General features: G+C 42.7%; 1 protein-coding gene across 8 annotated transcripts in view; it reads left to right on the top strand.

The window, feature by feature from the left end:
* The window catches only part of LOC135542173 (band 4.1-like protein 1), a 116,809-nt gene that overhangs the window by 63,194 nt on the left and 34,309 nt on the right, over window positions 1–19,306 (top strand). For all 8 annotated transcript variants that reach the window (XM_064968922.1, XM_064968923.1, XM_064968924.1 and 5 more), the window contains exons 2-6: window positions 7,313–7,449; window positions 7,918–8,070; window positions 11,385–11,489; window positions 16,714–16,756; window positions 18,101–18,176. In XM_064968922.1, coding sequence (XP_064824994.1) covers window positions 7,330–7,449; window positions 7,918–8,070; window positions 11,385–11,489; window positions 16,714–16,756; window positions 18,101–18,176 — 497 coding nt within the window. In that variant the 5' untranslated portion in view covers window positions 7,313–7,329. The remainder of the gene's footprint in view (window positions 1–7,312; window positions 7,450–7,917; window positions 8,071–11,384; window positions 11,490–16,713; window positions 16,757–18,100; window positions 18,177–19,306) is intronic.

Raw genomic sequence — 19,306 nt, 5'->3', positions numbered from 1 at the left:
CTTCGCTCGCTTTGAGGATGGCACAGTGCCACCGATGTGATCCACTCCCAAGGTCTGTGGGCTCTCATTTTCCGTGTGCAATGGGAGTAAGACATTTAAGCGTGTTAGCTAACACAAGGCTGTCGGTTCAGACGGTATCCCTAGCCTCGTCCTCAGATCATTCGCAGAACAGCTGGCTGGAGTGTTTACGGACATATTCAGTCTCTCACTATCCCAGTTTGCTGTCCCCACTTGCTTCAAGATGTCCACCATTGTTACAGGTTCCCAAGAAAGCAAAGCTATCACCCCATAGCACTCACTTCTGTCATCATGAAGTGATTTGAGAGGCTGGTTAAGGATCATATCACCTCCACCTTACCTGACACCCCAGACCCACTTCAATTTGCATACCATCCCAATACATCTCATGATGATGCATTGAACTTCACACTTCCCTATCCCATCTGGACAAGAGGAAAACCTATTTAAGAATGCTGTTCATTGACTATAGCTCAGCCTTCAACACCATAGTACCCTCCAAGCTCCTCATTAAGCTTGGGGCCTTGTGTCTGAATACCGCCCTGTGCAACTGGGTCCTCGACTTCCTGACGGGCCACCCTCAGATGGTGAAGGTAGGAAACAAGACCTCCACTTCGCTGATCCTAAACACAAGGGCCCCACAAGGGTGGGTGCTCAGCCCCCTCCTGTACTCATTGTTCACCCATGACTGCGTGGCCATGCACGCATCCAACTCAATCACCAAGTTTGCAGACAACACAACAGTAGTAGGTCTGATTACCAACCAGGAAAAGACAGCCTACAGGGAGGAGGTGAGGGCCCAAAGGAGCTGATCGTGGACTTCAGGAGACAACAGAGATTACGACCCTATTCACATCGATGGGACGGCAGTGGAGAAGGTGAAAATCTTCAAGTTCCCCAGCGTACACATCACTGACAGTCTGAAAAGGCGCAACATTGAACTCTTCAACCTCAGGAGGCTGAAGAAATGTGTCTTGGTCCCTAAGACCCTCACACATTTTTACAGATGTACAATTGAGAACATCCTATCGGGCTATATCGCTGCTATATCACTGCCTGGTACGGCAACTGCACTGCAGGACTTTCCAGAGGGTGGTGCGGTCTGCCCAACACATCACCGGGGGCACAATACCTGCCCTCCAGGACATATACAGCACCTGATGTCACAGGAAGGCCAAATAGATCATCAAGGACATCAACCACCCGAGCCATGGCCTGTTCAACCCGCTATCATCCAGAAGGCGAGGTCAGTACAGGTGCATCAAAGCTGGGACCGAGAGACTGAAACACAGCCATCAGACTGTTTAAATAGGCATCACTAGCCAGCTTCCGGTTACCCAACCCTCGACCTTAAAGGCTGCTGCCCTATGTAAATAAACATGGAATCACTGGTCACTTTTTAAATGGAACACTAGTCACTTTAATAATGTTTACTGTTTTACTAATTTCGTATGTACAGTTGAAGTCGGAAGTTTACATACACCTTAGCCAAATACATTTAAATTCAGTTTTTTCACAATTCCTGACATTTAATCCTAGTAAAATTCCCTGTCTTAGGTCAGTTAGGATCACCACTTAATTTTAAGAATGTGAAATGTCAGAATAATAGTAGAGAGAATGATTTATTTCAGCTTTTATTTCTTTCATCACATTCCCAGTAGGTCAGAAATGTACATAGTGTAACGGCGTTCTTCGTTTGTCGCAAGAAAGTCGGACTGAAATGCAGCGTGGTGGTTACTCATGTTTTTAATGAATGAATCACGGTACATGAAATAACTGATACAAAATACAAAACAACAAAACGGAACGTGAAACCTAATTACAGCCTATCTGGTGAAACTACACAGAGACAGGAACAATCACCCACGAAATACACAGTGAAACCCAGGCTACCTAAATACGGTTCCCTATCAGAGACAACAAGAATCACCTGACTCTGATTGAGAACCGCCTCAGGCAGCCAAACCTAAACTAAACACACCCCTAATCAACCACAATCCCAATGCCTACAAAAACCCCAATACCACAACACAATAACATAAACCCATGTCACACCCTGGCCTGACCAACTAATTAACTAAAACACAAAATACTAAGACCAAGGCGTGACACATAGACTCAATTAGTATTTGGTAGCATTGCCTTTAAATTGTTAAACTTGGGTCAAATGTTTCAGGTCCTCTTCCACAAGCGTCCCACAATAAATTGGGTGAATTTTGGCCCATTTCTCCTGACAGAGCTGGTGTAACTGAGTCAGGTTTGTAGGCCTCCTTGCTCGCACACACCTTTTGAGTTCTGCCCACAAATCTTCTATGGGATTGAGGTCGGGGCTTTGTGATGGCCACTCCAATACCTTGACTTGGTTGTCCTTATGTCATTTTGCCACAACTTTGGAAGTTCACCAGTCCATCCTGCAGCAAAGCACCCCCACAACATGATGCTGCCACCCCCGTGCTTCACTGGTTCTTTGGCTTGTAAGCCTCCCCCTTTTTCCTCCAAACATAATGATGGTCATTATGGCCAAACGGTTCCTATTTTTGGTTCATCAGACCAGAGGACATTTCTCTAAAAAGTACGATATTTTCCCCATGTGCAGTTGCAAACCATAGTCTGGCTTTTTTTATGGCGGTTTTGGAGCAGTGGCTTCTTCCTTGCTGAGCGGCCATTCAGGTTATGTCGATATAGGACTTGTTTTACTGTGGATATAGATACTTTTGTACCTGTTTCCTCCAGCAACTTTACAAGGACCTTTGCTGATCTTTGATTGATTTTCACTTTTCGCACCAAAGTACGTTCATCTCTAGGCGACAACGTGACTCCTTCCTGAGCGGTATGACTGCGTGGTCCCATGGTGTCTATACTTGCGTACTATTGTTGTACAGATAAACGTGGAACCTTCAGGCGTTTGGAAATTGTTCCCAAGGATGAACCAGACTTGTGGAGGTCTACAATTCTTTTACTGAGGTCTTGGCTGATTACTTGTGATTTTCCCATGATGTTCAAGCAAAGAGGCACTGAGGTAAGGTAAGCCTTGAAATACATCCACAGATACACCTCCAATTGCCTAAAATGTCAATTAGCCTATCAGAAGCTTCTAAAGCCATGACATAATTTTCTGGAATTTGCTGTTCAAAGCTGTTCAAAGGCACAGTCAACTTAGTGTATGTAAACTTTTGACCCACTGGAATTGTGATACAGTGAAATATTCTGTCTGTAAACAATTGTTGGAAAAATATATTGCGTCATGCACAAAGTAGATGTCCTAACCGACTTTCCAAAACTATAGTTTGTTAACAAGAATGTTGTGGAGGGGTTGAAAAACAAGGTTTAATGCCTCCAACTTATGTGTATGTAAACTTTCGACCTCAACTGTATATACCGTACTCTACTGTATTTTAGTTTATGCCACTCAGACATTGCTCATCCCAATATTTATATATTTCTTAATTCCATTCTTTTACTTTTCGATTTGTGTCTGTTGTGAATTGTTAGATACTACTGTATTGTTGGAGCTAGGAACACAAGCATTTCGCTTCACCCGCTTTAACATCTGCTAAATATGTGTATGTGACCAATAAAATTGGATTTGATTTTAGTACCCAGCTCGTTAACAACCATTAGGTTGCTAATAACATTGTACTCACCACTCTGACATCAATGCAAATACAATAGAATATCACATCAAACCCTGATCATTAAAACAGTATCATCCTTTTAAAACTCACCTCACTGTGATGGTAATTTTGAAGAAAGAAAATCAACAACAGGTGACAATTTGTGGAAACATGGTCTGAATTAAAATGTTGATTTGTTTCTTTATACAAAAGCCTCATTTAAGTGATAATGCCATAGAAGCTGGTGTTTGGAGTATATATTGGCACGTGTTGTTAGGCCCGAGATGACTAAGTTGAGGCAAACCATGCCAATATATCCTCCAAACACCGGCTTTGAGGTCATTGTCACTTTAATACAGGCTACCAACATATTCAAATAACGATTGACATTTGTTTTCACGAAACAGTTATTTTGATTAATTTATTCAAGCCATTTCATCCTTCCACAATATATAGATACAAATCTAGGGTTGCTAAGGCTGGTTGTTCATTCTATTGGTTCGGTTGCCAGAGACCTAACCCAGTAGTTCAGTCTTTTTGTTCTGTATCAATGGACACGACCCAGTCATTCTTTCTAAATGTTCCATTGCCATCACTTGCTTGCTAGCTAGTCAACTACCGCTAACTTACTGTCACGTCAAAAAGCCGTCAGAATAACAGCAAAGTAACTGCATTTGCGTTTGTTTAAGCTGCTTTCAAGTGACATTTATTTGCATACATCCATGACAATGAACTAAGGGTGCCCTGATTTTGCCTGCCATAGGAAATGTCCCCTCTCATCAGGACACTGTTGTTCAGAGAAGCTAGCCAACACAACTAAAACAATCCCTTGAAACTGAAGCTGGAAAGACAACAAACTAGCTGCACTTCATTTAATTTTACCTGTTTTCTATTAATAGTTCTTTGTATATATCCATAAAAATGATGCTGATTATGACTTTGACTGGCTGAGAAAAGTTGCCTGACTGTCTGTCTCATCCTGACACGTTCATTAATATGGGGCAGCTGGAGATCGAATTTGAATATTGAAGGAATGTTGCAAATGTTGGACAGACAGCAATGTTCATACAAATCTCCGCTGTTGAAAACTAAATGTTAGTCTAAAAGAAATGTGAGAATGTCTAGATGCTTTTTATAGTGGAAATCAAGTTTATAAATTGCCTGGCTGGGCTGATGAGACAGTGTATTGCGCAATCAGATGGAACAGAGTAAATGGGCATTTTAATGTCATAGATTTAGCCGGTGGTAAGTTGTGGAATGCACTTTTTAAAATAAGGGTTAGTTTCCAATTGGTAGTTACAGTCTTGTCCCATCGCTGTAACTCCCGTACGGACTCGGGAGAGGCAAAGGTCAAGAGCCTTGCATCCTCTTAAACACAACCCAACCAATCCTCATGGCTTCTTGACACAATGCCCGCTTCACCCAGACCTTAGTTACTTTTCACAATGAGGGAATGTTTGGCCTGGATGTGGCCTGAACCTGGCCTTAACCCAATGTGTCAGAGGAAACACCATACACCTGGCGACCTTGTCAGCGTGCATGCACCCGGCCCGCCACAGGAGTTGCTAGAGCGCGATGGGACATGGACATCCCTGCCGGCCAAACCCTCCCCTAATGACTCTGGGCCAATTGTGCGCCATCCCATAGGCCTCCCGATCGCGGCCGGCTGTGACAGAGCCTGGACTCGAACAAGAATCTCTAGTGGCACAGCTAGCACTGCGATGCAGTGCCTTAGACCATTGCGCCACTCGGGAGGCGGAATGTGCTTTTATCCAATCAGCATTAGACCCACCTGTTGTATAAAGTCTAAAAGCCTACCACATATTAAGCACGGCAGAAAAACCATTAAAACCATTAAACGATGCTGCAGGGCAGCTTACAGAATTAGCCTACAATTATATGAATTTGTATTTGATTTTGAATAGCCTAGTAATAGGGCATTTTTTGTATTTTCATAATTAATAAGCTGACACATGACCTTTTTAGCTACAGAATATCTCATCACTGTGCGTTTCCATGTCCTGTACTCTCTCCTTCATTCCTTTCTCCATTACACAGAGAGAGGTGCTCTCAACAGTTTAATGAAATGTGTTTTGTTGTGAAAACATGTTGCTATCGATGTTCCCGAACAGATTTCACTTGGTTTGGCTGCAGGAACAGGGTTGGATAACCCCACGGCATACAGAGTTTGGGTGGAATATCACCTGTTGCACAGAGATAGCTTGAGAGAGCTTGTCTGAGGAGCTGCATGCTCCTCAAACAGTGGTTGATGGATGGAGTGAAAAATAAGTGTATTATTAACCCAGACATTTCCATATGCAATCCCCATGTGAAGCAAGAGTTTTGATGGTTGCCACTAATAAGAGAGGGATCCCAGCTGCTACGATATTTATTTCTCAGCTGCTAATGTTAATCACAGCTCAGCATGATTGAAATCAAATGGGAAAGCGGCCTCCATTCGCTATTCGAGTGCATACGGATTACATTTCTTTTTTTACCCTAACCCTGTTCCTGCCCATTTTGATTTTGGGCCATTCTAAATCAAAACTGATTTTAAATATTAGTAAAGACAAGACTAAATTGAGAATAGTCTGATGGGTGAAAATATGATCACTTGATGAGAGAACAGCGTGTGCAGCCTGCGTTTTTTTCTTCTTCAAGTCATCAATAGCCTCATGCATCATGCAGGCCATAAAGGTTTGGATTTCTTTAGACATTCTAAGGTTTTGTATCATTCACAACTCAAGTTGCCAAATACATCTACCCTATAGGACCTGTTTCAAATGATCCCTTTTACACTCAAAATATCCTTTCTATTTTATTAAATAATTGCGCAGGAGACAAGCACATCTTGTCAGCTAAATGAACTAGCATACAGCCCATGGCATTTCACATAGTCAGATAACATATAATACGCCTGTACTGTTCATCTGAAATACATTTTCATCATATCATAGTGTTTCTTTAGACCTGCTTTCAATAAAGATTCATTGTTATGGTGTATGTTGAATTGATTGATATGACTTTTTGAAATGTAGATGTTCCTAAGGCGTGCATCAGCTGCTGGTATGCGTGGAGGCCTGGAGATGCTAAACGTGTTTATGTTCATTAACACGTTTAGCAGCCATTTTGTATGACAAGCTGATAAAATGTCATGACGCCACAGCCCTAGTAATGACCACTACCATTACTCTTTAGTGAGGATATCTCACTGTTTAATTCTGCATGCTCACAATCATAACTCGATTGAAATTACCAGCGGCTCCCAGAGCGAACAATATTCAGTCCACAATCTTGCATGCGGCTAAATGAATTGCAGGACTTTCTCTGGTGATTGCATCGTCTCAACTGCTGAAGCAGTGCTTGCCTAAGTAGAAGATGATTACCTGAATGAGAGATGTCTTAAATGAAGTGAATGTCCTTGATGACAAGGTGGTTTTTAGCAGACAGTCACCACAGGAAGCAGAACGATGGTGGCGTTCTGCAGCACTGTTTATCTGTTACAGCCTCTGTTTGTTGTATATGTCATACCTTGCTGTCGCTGCTGCCTGAGATATACCCAGTTGGGACAGGCACCTACTTGCATACTGTTTGGAAAACTCTCTTTTTGTGTCATGCAGGTCACTTTGCTTTTGTTTTAAGAATGAAACTATAATGTATTTTTCGTGTGTTTTTTTTAGGTTAAGGAGAGGTTGCTATGCCAACAGAGCCTGGCCCTGAGTCAGAGGTGAAGAACGCAGCAGAAGTGTCCTCCCAGCAGAAGGGGGCAGCAGCAGGCATGCAAGACTCTGCTTCAGATGGAAAGATGGCTAAACAGGTACGTAGGAGAGCACAGGAAGTTCAATCTACACTATAATTAGGGCCTTGTGTTTTTTCTGGTGAGATCACGTGTAATCTTCGTCTTACATCAACCATTGACAGAAATTTACACAAATTCAGTGGTGTCATAATTATAATGTAAACTATCAAAGTAAAGAAAGTCGAACACTCCATTATATAAACTCCCAGCAATTGAATTGGTATTTACCAACGTTTCGGCATCACTGTGCCTTCCTCAGGGTGATGCTGAAACGTTGATAAATACCCATTAAATTGCTGGGAGTTTATATATGAAGTGTGCGACTTTCTTTATTTTGATAGTTTATAGTTTTTTGTTAGTCAGCACCTCCACACAAACACATTTTTCTGGGTGTGTGCCAGCTCATGTTTTTTAAAGTCGTAATTATAATGGACATCATTAATTTACTTAGAATTTCACCTGTGACTATGTAACGCCCCTATGTAGGACCAGGACTCCAAACTGATCGACGACCACAGGGAAACAGACGACGTGTCAGAGAAGACCACCAAGTCCCCCCAGAAGACTTCCAAACGGCCAAAGACTGTTCCCTTCAAGGTCACCCTACTGGACACCTCTGACTATGAGGCAGGGATTGAGGTAAGGAACCTCCCTCCAGAGCAGTGCTATGTTTTACTATTGCAGGCCACATTTCCAAGTCCTGGAAGGAACCAGTCAAAATATGTTTGTGTGGTTTTACCAGCAGATGCGACTCGTTTCTTTACTTTCGGACGTTATGTCTTTGTTGTGATTATGTTATGGAGCTGCAGAGTGCAGATAAGGCCGGCGTAAAGCAGATGACAGACAGGGTGTCATGTTGGGAGCTCTCCGTGGGGCAAGGTTATACCATTCTCTGCCACAGACACACATTCCAATCATTAGGATTAGTGACACAGAGAATATAGTGAAGGAAAAGCAGGCTCTCTCGCTTACAGTGGCTGTTATTACAGCTTCACCAAACAAGACATGTCTTCATGCTGGTAGAGAATGGTCACTGTAGTCAGTATCCTCTCCCTGGCTAATCTGTACCAGCCTACCTTTTAGCAATGCGGATGTATTTACATACAGTACACTAGTGTTACTTTCAATTGTATTTGTTTGCACAAAAATAGTCCACCGAGAAGCCAGATGTTAAATACAATTCCATTTCAACTTTCTGTGCCGGTGGGCAGGACGGTTGGTCATTATGACGAGGGGGGATTAGAGACAAAATCGTATTATTTAAAAATACTTTTCAAACGTGGGTCTGTTGTAGACCCACTTCCCCTCTGCTTATCCCATCTCCAAATAAAAGTCCCCGCCCAAGTTATAATACGACCGTTTAGATATGTTGTCTCAACCTCCCCCTGTATAGCCTGACATGAGGTAAGCAGAGATGAAGTGGGTCTACAACAGACCCATGTTTGAAAAGTCTATAATACGATTGTTTAGATGTTTTGTCTCAAATGACCCCACTTCATGAAGACCAACCGTCCTGCCCAAGTAAGTTGAAATGCAATTGTATTTAACTTCTGGCTTCCCGCGGACTGTTTTTGTGCAACCAAATACAATTGAAAGCAATGCTAGTGCATGTAGGAAAAAAAGCAGCTAGTGTCAGCCAGGAAGGCAGGCTTTGCCACACCCCACTGCCCTCGCTCCCCTCTTCCAGGGCCCCTCCTAGACATAAATATACAACTTGGCAGAGCAGAAATACTGTACACTTTGAGGGTCAGAGGATATCTCCCTTTCTGCCACATAAAATCCCTCAACAAAAGCCAGTGACAGAACAATGGGAAATCTATACTCATTACATTGCGACCCAGGTGCAGTCAAGCAGAAAATAGAATATTGTGTTATTGTGAGCTGCCTTATGATACTTAATTTCATGCAAAGATGTGTGTCTGTGTCTCTGATGTAAGAATCTCAAGAACACTAGCCTCGCTTTCACCAAGCTTTCTCAAAAGAAAAAATAGCAAAAATAGGTAAACAAATACTTTCAAGCCACTCTCAAACCTTTTGCTGCTCTCAACACGAGACATAAAACTTCAAATTATGATTACCAAAGCCTTTATACAATGCAGTGTCCTTTGCTTCCCTTTGTACTTCCATTCATTACTACAGAATGATGCACATATCGACCCACCCATTTTACTCATCATATTGACATAACAAGCTGCACTACAGTGTTTATCCAAAACCCTTACCTCACTCCCGGCTTGCCTCCGACCTCCTTCCGGTGTTTAATTGGTGGGTTGGAATGTCAAGCCAGTCCTATCAAACCTCCTCCATGCTCCAGGAGTTGATAATAATAGTGTTAAAGGAAAGGCAGGCACCACTTTGTGACAACTCTCACTGGAGGAGGTGCCCCATCCAAGGGTTAATTAGCCCATCTCGTCATGACTGCTTGGCTCTGGCACCCCGGGGGCTGCAGGGGGCCGCATACTCCCATACTTCCCTCACCCCTTCCTTCAGCTCACTAGTGTATACTCTATCAGGCCATGCACGGAAGAGCTGCACTGTGTTATTGTGCAGAACGGTGCTATTTCTGGCGCCATATGTTTTATAGAATACTCTGTGACTCTGACAATGAGTTTGTTTGTACTTGTGAGGAAGTTGTCAAGGTGGAGTTGAAGTAATTACACCGTGAAAGGGAGTGTCCACGGACAAACACCTCAGTGTCTTAGTCACCGGCGTACTAAGATCCTTAACATGCCCGGAATGTATCTTTTTAATAGCTCATCTTTATGCCATACTGTCCACTCCGACAGACCCTACATCCACATCTACATCTTCTCTCTACAACCTTGCCATGGGGTCTGTGTTGAATGAGACGGGGAGAGTTCATAAGTGCTTCCAGAGTATTATCCCACAATCTTTTCAATCCTAATGAGCCAAAAGACACACTCCCAGGACTGGCAGCAGCTACTGGGGATCCTAATAAATACTGAATACTAAAACTCCTCCTAAAGCTCTGGCCTTGAGATAATAAGGAACCAAAAACTAGAGGGATGGTGCACACATCTGCATCTGTTTCCCTGGCAACGGCTTGCTCTGTCTCCCTGTCACCGCAGAAACCAGGCTCCAGGGAAAGCTCTGAGCCGCACAGACGCTTACTACCCGGAGAGCAGCATGCACAGCTCACACACACAGCTCACTAGCTACGTACTCCAGGGAAAAGTGTGTGTGTGTGCGCGTGAGTGCGTGTGTGCAGCAGCACCCTCCACCCATAGTCTGGACTCTGGGATTGAAATACCGGGGCACCATGTTACTCTGATGAAGTCAGAGTAATGTTGTTTTTTTTATGTGTGAATGTCTTCTTGAATTTACACAATAGTTTTTTCCCCTCTATTTGTTAAAGTTACATCAAGGTACTGTATATCATCGCTAGAATGATTTGCTGAAGTGCCATCCCATCAGTTGTCTCTCTCCTTATGACATCTGAGTAGCTTTGATAACTAAATTTGCACACTTCTTCGGTCTGTCCTTCACAGGAATGTGACAAGAAGATGAACCATTTGGATAGGGTTGAGTGGCATTGGATATTGCACTGTTTGCTCAGACCGCTTGTCATGCAGAAAGCAATCTTCCTACAATTCAGTGTTCATTTTCCCTGTCAAGTATTTGATCAATTCTGACTGTAACACAGCACTCAAGGGCAGAACTGTTCTAGCCTGTAGACAGCAACAGATAACAGCTGGTGTCAAGATGGCTTCCCTATCTGGTTGGGGAGAGAGACACATTCTGTTGTGTTGATTGATACATTTGCAGTTACATGACACTCTCAATACACTTCCAAGAATACAAATGTATGCACGTCAACAAAACCATGCAGTGTCGTTATGCTTTAATCAGTGAGGCCAGGTCACATGGTCAGAAATCTCCTCACCCTTGATTGACCCTTGATTTGAATGACACGTGTGTCTGTGTTTCTGCAGAAGCACTGCAAAGGACAGGCCCTGCTGGACAAGGTGTGTGAGCACCTCAACCTCCTGGAGAAGGACTACTTTGGTCTGACATTCAGCGAGGCGGACAGCCAAAAGGTTAGTGCCTTGTCATGTAGCCTCTGACCATTCATGTACCCCCCCCCCCCTTCCCCCCTTCTTCTCATGAAATACTGTCTTCGGCACAATCACCATTCCTCTCACCATAACAACAAAAGACACAGCAGGCTCTGGCAATAGTGAGCCACTCCCTTCAGAATTGGAAATGAAAATGTGCATGCTAGGTTAAATTCAGATCAACAAGCAATTTATACAATTTAAGATAAAATGGCGCCCTAAACTCCTTAACACATTTGAACACTTAATCATCATCAGCCTACATTAGATAGCCCGATTAGTGTCCCACTGACGTCTGTGCTTTTGACTCTCCAAATGGAACTAGGAAGGGTAATTGGAGTAGAACGGGTGTAATTATGGTTATTACGCAACTGGCTAAGATTTAGCTCTGAGACCAAATTGAATGGCCATGACAGTCAGCCTGTATTAACTGGTATTAGGGTTGTTTCGAGGATGTGTGTGTTTTGGGTCTACCCTTCCTGTGTACACCTCACCTTCAGGGCAGGTATTGCAAATTGCAGTGATTGTGTAAAGATAGGATTTGCCATGTTGAAAGAGAACGGCCACTAAGGTGAGACAAACACACCTGTCTCCTGTCACTAATAACAGCTTGTATAGGTCTCAGTAGTTACAGAATGACATGTTGTGACCTGATTTGTCACAAGTGTTTGAGATTTTTGAGCCCGTTCTGTCTGGGGAAGAGAAAGTAGTGTGTGTGTGTGTGTGTGTGTGTGTGTGTGTGTGTGTGTGTGTGAGGCAAACACGATAAATGCTGGAGGATTTATCTCACAGCATACAGTTGAAGTCTGAAGTTTATATACACCTTAGCCAAATACATTTAAACTCAGTTTTTCACAATTCCTGACATTTAATCCAATTGACTCCCAGTAAAAATTATCTTCTTAGGTCAGATAGGATCACCACTTTATTTTAAGAATGTGAAATGTCAGAATAATAGTAGAGTGATTTATTTCAGCTTTATTTCTTTCATCACATTCCCAGTGGGTCAGAAGTTTACATACACTCAATTAGTATTTGGTAGTATTGCCTTTAAATGGTTTAACTTGGGTCAAACGTTTCGGGTAGCCTTCCACATGCTTCCCACAATAAGTTGGGTGAATTTTGGCCCATTCCTCCTGACAGAGCTGGTTTAACTGAGTCAGGTTTATAAGCCTCCTTGCTCGCACACACGTATTCAGATCTGCCCACAAATATTCTATAGAATTGAGGTCAGGGCTTTGTGATGGCCACTCCAATACCTTGACTTTGTTGCCCTTAAGCCATTTTGCCACAACTTTGGAAGTATGCTTGGGATCATTGTCCATTTGGAAGACCCATTTGCGACCAAGCTTTAACTTCCTGACTGATGTCTTCAGATGCTGCTTCAATATATCCACATAATAAAACTACAGTTTGTGAACAAGAAATTTGTGGAGTGGTTTAAAAACGGGCTTTAATGACTCCAACCTAAGTGTTTGTAAACTTCTAACTTCATCTGTAGGTACCTCTGAGAGAAGGTAGGCCCCCTCTTCAATACCAGGGCAGCCTTTACTGTCTGGGGTCCTCGGTGACTCTAAGCCAAACATTACTTGATTGAAATGTCTTCCTCAAACTCCTCTCTGCCTCTCTTTGAGGATATCATGTCCACACCATTTGGGGAGAACATCTATTGTGTTATGATTGCTTTGTGAACTTTGACTGCAGTGCATCCTGGCAGCAGAACAGTGAGAACAGTTGTTATTCCTGCTGGACTGCTCTACAGAGAGGAGACAAATGAGACAGTGCCTTTTTAGTTATTGAGTGGTATTTGGCCCAGGCCGACATCAGAGAGATTCAGGAGGATAATAAATGACTGCTGTTGATTATGGTGCTTAGCACGCTGATTAAGCACCAGAGGACCTCACTCAGGTTGTGTGTGAGTGAGCGCTTGTTAGTGTCTGTGTGAGTGGATTTCAGTTCATTAAATGCAAACCTCACTGGCCAAGTTGTGTGCGTGAGCGCTGTAAAATAATTCCACCCGCACCAAGCGCTAAAATAGAATTTGGTCCTATTCGAGACATGCCACACACTGCACACTGCAAGTCCCCTCCTTATAGGATATCGGTAAGCTACAAACCCACGTTGATACCTATAAAACAAACATGGAGAGATTAATTCAAGAACTAACTAAAAAACTAACTCGGCTTCTCTTTTTATGTGTGGATTAATCGTTGGAGTAGAGAAACATGATTTTATATGGCTCTGGGTCAAAATTCTACAAAGAACCATCTAAAAAGAGGAACATGTGCATAACAGGTAAAATAACAACCTACTGTTTATCTCTAAGGACAAACCAGGCCCACAGTGTCCAGTCTGGAGCGTGAAGCCCAGAGCTCTGCTGGCTGGCTACTGCGTAGCAAGCTAGAGGTGCCAAAAGCGCTGGTCTGCCCTAGAAAGCCTATGTAAATTACAATCACCAGAATGGCAAAACAATGTTTTTTAAACAGCCGTTTTGGCCTGTAAAATGTGTTTATTACGATCAAGTTTGATCCTCACAGTGAATCATATGAAAGTTCGCTACAAATCGAGATATTTAATTAAATAGTGATCCATTTTGACTACTACATTTGTGACTCACCACCTGGATTTGGTCTTCTGTAGCAAAATTAGAAAATGTGTTTTTTACATCGGATTAAAGTAGAGGCTCAGAGCTACAAAATAGTATATCATACACTGCGTATTTGGGGAACAATAGGAAAGTATTTCTGCTGAGAAAATGGCCTTTGAATGGTTTGGTATCTAGTGAAGAGCTCTTCTTTGTCTACACCCATTCAGCATCGTTCACACCCTCTTAAGCTTTAACCCCACCCATCTCCTTTTGCTCTTGGTGAGTTCACAGCACACACTTGATGCTCTGGCCGATGATTTGTTTACCTCTGGATAACATGAAAACATGCTAACCAGCTCTGCTGGCAACAATTATATTACACTTTTTTGCAGATGTTTACTGACACCGGCCATATTCAACGGGTGTTGTACACTTTAGCTGAGTCATGTAGCTCGCTAGGTAAATAATAAACCTGGCTAGGTAAACAACATGTAAGATCACACACGTCACGTAACGTTAGCTAACGAGCCAGCAAACGTTAGCTAGTTAAACAACAACGAACATAGTGCCAAATCATGCCATTACTATCCTGCATGAATCTGGTGGGAGCTAGCTAACCAGGTTCAATGTTAGCTAGCTAACATTAGGCTCTAACTAGCGAAGCAAACGGTTCTGGGATACTAATAATAACGTCATACACATAACATCAGCTAGGGAGCCAGCCAGCTAACGTAAGCTAGCTAGCTAACAGTACACTTTAGCTTGAAATGAAACCACTTTCTGTCAAAATTAGAAACGTGTAATATCTGAATGTAGCTAGCCAGCCAGACTATCTTACCCGTATACATAATCATGCATGATGGACGCATCTCCCTGCCACGGATGCCATGCCATGGTTGCCCTTAGTTTGAAGATGTTATCCTTAGTTTGAAGATGTTTTCCCCATCTCTTTAGCTATCACACTCTAATTCCACTGATTTTCAAAACTCAACCTCCAGAAAGTGGAGAGCAACACTTTTGCAGCTCCACTACACGATACATTTAAAAAAAGCCATGTTCAACAAGATTACAAACACAGACTGACCAGCTCAAATAGACAGAAGCCTTCTATATGGCAGACCAATCTGAACTCCTCTCTTGGCTTGTCCAGCCAACTCATTATCTCAGCCAATCATGGCTAGTAGGAAGGTTGCTGACTTTTTCTGTGGCATAACCAACAAGGCTCGTAATTTAATAATTGTATTTGTATTACGGGCCAGCAGGCCACAAGGAGACTTGCGCCCTCATCATGCATGCTCTTTGCATAAAAACGGCTACATCAACCATGATCCTTTCTGATATTTGGTGCCATTCAGCAATATGGGGTGCTTCAAATTAAAATACTTCCGGCTTCATGTGCCATCGTCGCTATCACTATCTACCGGTTTCAATGTCTATGGGACAAACTAGCTAGCAGCAGCTAGCAACAGCTAGCTAGCTAAATGTCCTTGAATGTTTCATGTATGTTTCGACCTGTCCCTAAATGATTAAAGGTGTTTCACAGTTGGTTTGATATGTTAACCTGCCTGTCATGATCGTGTCTGGTGGGGATAGACAAAATCAACATGTGCGGATTGCCGGTGTAGTCAGCATGTTAGTGTGCAGGTGTGGGTGAATTTTTCAGGTTGTGTGTACTGAAATTGCCACTGTATCGCATTAGTGGAAACCAAGACTGTTCACATGGCAGATCTGATCATTTTGACTACTAGCAGGTTAGGATAATTAATGTGGCAGTTTAGGAGAATAATGTTCAGGTTCTGAAAAGGGTTAGCTAAAATGCAAAAATTGTCCCTGATGCAACTAACATATCTAATTACAACCAGGCCTGCCCTGAGAACAGACTTGGTTTCCACTAATGCAATGCTGTGAAATTGGCAGGAACACTCCAAAGATAGTATTGGAGACTGCGGTGCTGTTTCAACCTATTCCACTCCTGATTTTACAGTGATAGAGTGATACTGTAGTAGCTGCCAAAAAGACTTTCACCATTACTCAGCAGCTGGGATGTGCCACTCAGGCTCAGAAAGCTGGGAAGCTCACTGTCAGTGGTCAGGCACACGCCTGCCTGCACTATTATCCATGCAATAGGCATATTCACACTTCCTGTTCAACTAACAGCACATGAGCATGGTGTGATTGTCAAAGAGCAGGCCATAACCTGAGAGATTTCACACCCGACAAGAGGGTGTGCATTGAATGATATAGCTTTATCAACACAAAGCAGGACGGAGAGTAGCTGTACAAAACTGAGGCTCTTGTGGCGAACGATGTCAATGTACATATCTGGCGTGATACGAGCAAGGATAACTGGCCAGTGGCAATTCACTGTCAAAATGGGCTAACAGATGCTGGGACTGACACTCTCATTTCCTCATGCTGAAAGTCTCAGTGGGGGAGGGTTCCTCCTGCTTCCTCCCTCTCCTCCTTGTTCCATTGAACCACATGTACAGTGAAGGCTTTCACTAGAAACACCATTTGTAATTAGAGCTGCGGAGTGAATCAGAGCATGGCAACAGGGTGTGCATTAGCCACGTCTCTCACAGACGCCTGTGAATGCTCTCTCTTCTGTCTGTCTTTCAGAATTGGTTGGACCCCTCCAAGGAGATCAAGAAGCAGATGCGCAGTGAGTATCCTTGGCCCACATGCAGTATACGTAGCACACAGCACAGACACATCACATCCACACACAGTGACCGAAAACACAGTTATTATTCAAATAATGTTTGTTTCTAAATGGAATCTGCTAAGTACTTATGCAATACAATGAGAAGCTGTAGGTCTATTTAAGATAATATAATGAGTTTATGTTTAATACAAGCTTGTTTCTATGCTATTGTTGTAGCCGTACTGTTGCCGTAATTAAATGTTCTCAGACACTTTAATTGGTGATTTGGCTATGTCATACATGTGTCACACACAGGTAGAATCAGGAATTCCCAAAGGCAGCTGTCTAGTCCCCTTACCTATTCAATCTTTACTAACAACATGTCATTGGCTTTGAGTGAAGCCAGTGTGTCTATGTATGTGGATGACTCAACACTATACATGTCAGCTACTACAACGACTGAAATGACTGCCACACAGAATGTGTGACAAGGAATAAATTGGTACTAAATACTTAAAAAACTAAAAGCATTGCATTTGGCACAAATCATTCACTAAACCGTAAACCTCAACTAAATCTTGTAGTAAATAATGTGGAAATTGAGCAAGTTGAGGTGACTAAACTGCTTGAAGTAACACTGGATTGTAAACTGTCATGGTCAAAACATATTGATATCATGGTCAAAACATATTATGGACATCTGTCCATAATAAAGTGCTACTCTGCCTTCTTAACAACACTATCAACAAGGTGAGTTCTACAGGCCCTAGTTTTGTCACACCTGGACTACTGTTCAGTCGTGCAGGTGCCACGAAGAGGGACTTAGGAAAATGACAATTGGCTCAGAACAGGACGTACACAGAGAGCTAACATTAATAAGATGGATGTCAATCTCTCCTGGCTCAAAGTGGAGGAGAGACTGACTTCATCACTACTTGTTTTTGTAAGGTATTAACATGTTGAATGCCTGTCTGTGCATACAGACCCATGCATACCCCACAAGACATGCCACAAGAAAGGAGTCTCTTCACAGTCCCCAAGTCTAGTACATACTATGGGAGGCACACAGTACTACATAGAGCCTTGACTACATGGAACTCTATTCCACATCATGGATTTTGTGTTGTAGATATGTGGTAGTAAAGTAGGGGCCTGAGGGCACACACTTAATGTGTTGTGCAATCTGTTGTGAATGTATTGTAATGTTTTTAAAATGGTATAACTGCCTTAATTTTGCTGGACCCCAGGAATAGTAGATGCTGCTAATGGGGATCCATTATAAATACAAATACATCACATCAGTGATAGATGTCCAGTCAACATGGGCAGTAAACTCATCCCCTCTCCTCTGTCTGTCCTCAGCTGCTCCCTGGCACTTTGCCTTCTCTGTCAAGTTCTACCCTCCAGACCCCTCCCAGCTCACAGAGGACATCACCAGGTACTGTGGTCCAGCAGGGCAGCATGAAGAGGCACCCATATTATTTTCACACTGTATAAAAACTCAGTTTATTAGGTACACCACTCCATTCACCAAAATGGTTTGCTCCAATAAACAGTGATTCATGTGGCCATGGCTTGCTACAGTTGAAGTCGGAAGTTTACATACACCTTAGACATATACATTTAAACTCAGTTTTCACAATTTCTAACATTTTATCCAAGTAAAAATTCCCTGTCTTAGGTCAGTTAGGATCACCACTTTATTTTAAGAATGTGAAATGTCAGATTAATAGTAGAGAGAATGATTTATTTCAGCTTCTCTTTCTTTCATCACATTCCCACTGGGTCAGAAGATACATGCACTCAATTAGTATTTGGTAGCATTGCCTTTAAATTGTTTAACTTGGGTCAAATGTTTCAGGTAGCCTTCCACAAGCTTCCCACAATAAGTTGGGTGAATTTTGGCCCATTCCTCCTGACAGAGCTGGTGTAACTGAGTCAGGTTTGTAGGCCTCCTTGCTCGCACATGCTTTTTCAGTTCTGCCCACACATTTTCTATAGCATTGAGCAAAGCACCCCCACAACTTGATGCTGCCACCCCGTGCTTCACAGTTGGGATGGTGTTCTTCGGCTTGCAAGCCTCCCCCTTTTCCTCTAAATATAATGATGACCAAACAGTTATTATGACCAGTTATATTTTTGTTTCATCAGACCGGAGGACATTTCTCCAAAAAGTACAATCTTTGTCCCTATGTGCATTTGCAAACCGTAGTCTGGCTTTTTTATGGCAGTTTTGGAGCAGTGGCTTCATCCTTGCTGAGCGGCCTTTCAGGTTATGGCAATATAGGACTCGTTGTACTGTGGATATAGATACTTTTGTACCCGTTTCCTCCAGCATCTTCACAAGGTCCTTTGCTGTTGTTCTGGGATTGATTTTCACTTTTCACACCAAAGTACATACACCTCTAGGAGACAGAATGCGTCTCCTTCTTGAGCGGTATGATGGCTGCGTGGTCCCATGGTGTTTATACGTGGTACCTTCAGGCGTTTGGAAATTGCTCCCAAGGATGAACCAGACTTGTGGAGGTCTACAATTTTTTTTCTGAGGACTTGGCTGATTTCTTTTGA

This window comes from Oncorhynchus masou, chromosome 6 (assembly GCF_036934945.1).
Source record: "Oncorhynchus masou masou isolate Uvic2021 chromosome 6, UVic_Omas_1.1, whole genome shotgun sequence".
Lineage (NCBI taxonomy): Eukaryota > Metazoa > Chordata > Actinopteri > Salmoniformes > Salmonidae > Oncorhynchus > Oncorhynchus masou.
Note: the sequence above shows the minus strand (reverse complement) of the source record. Positions and strands in the feature narration are given on the sequence as shown.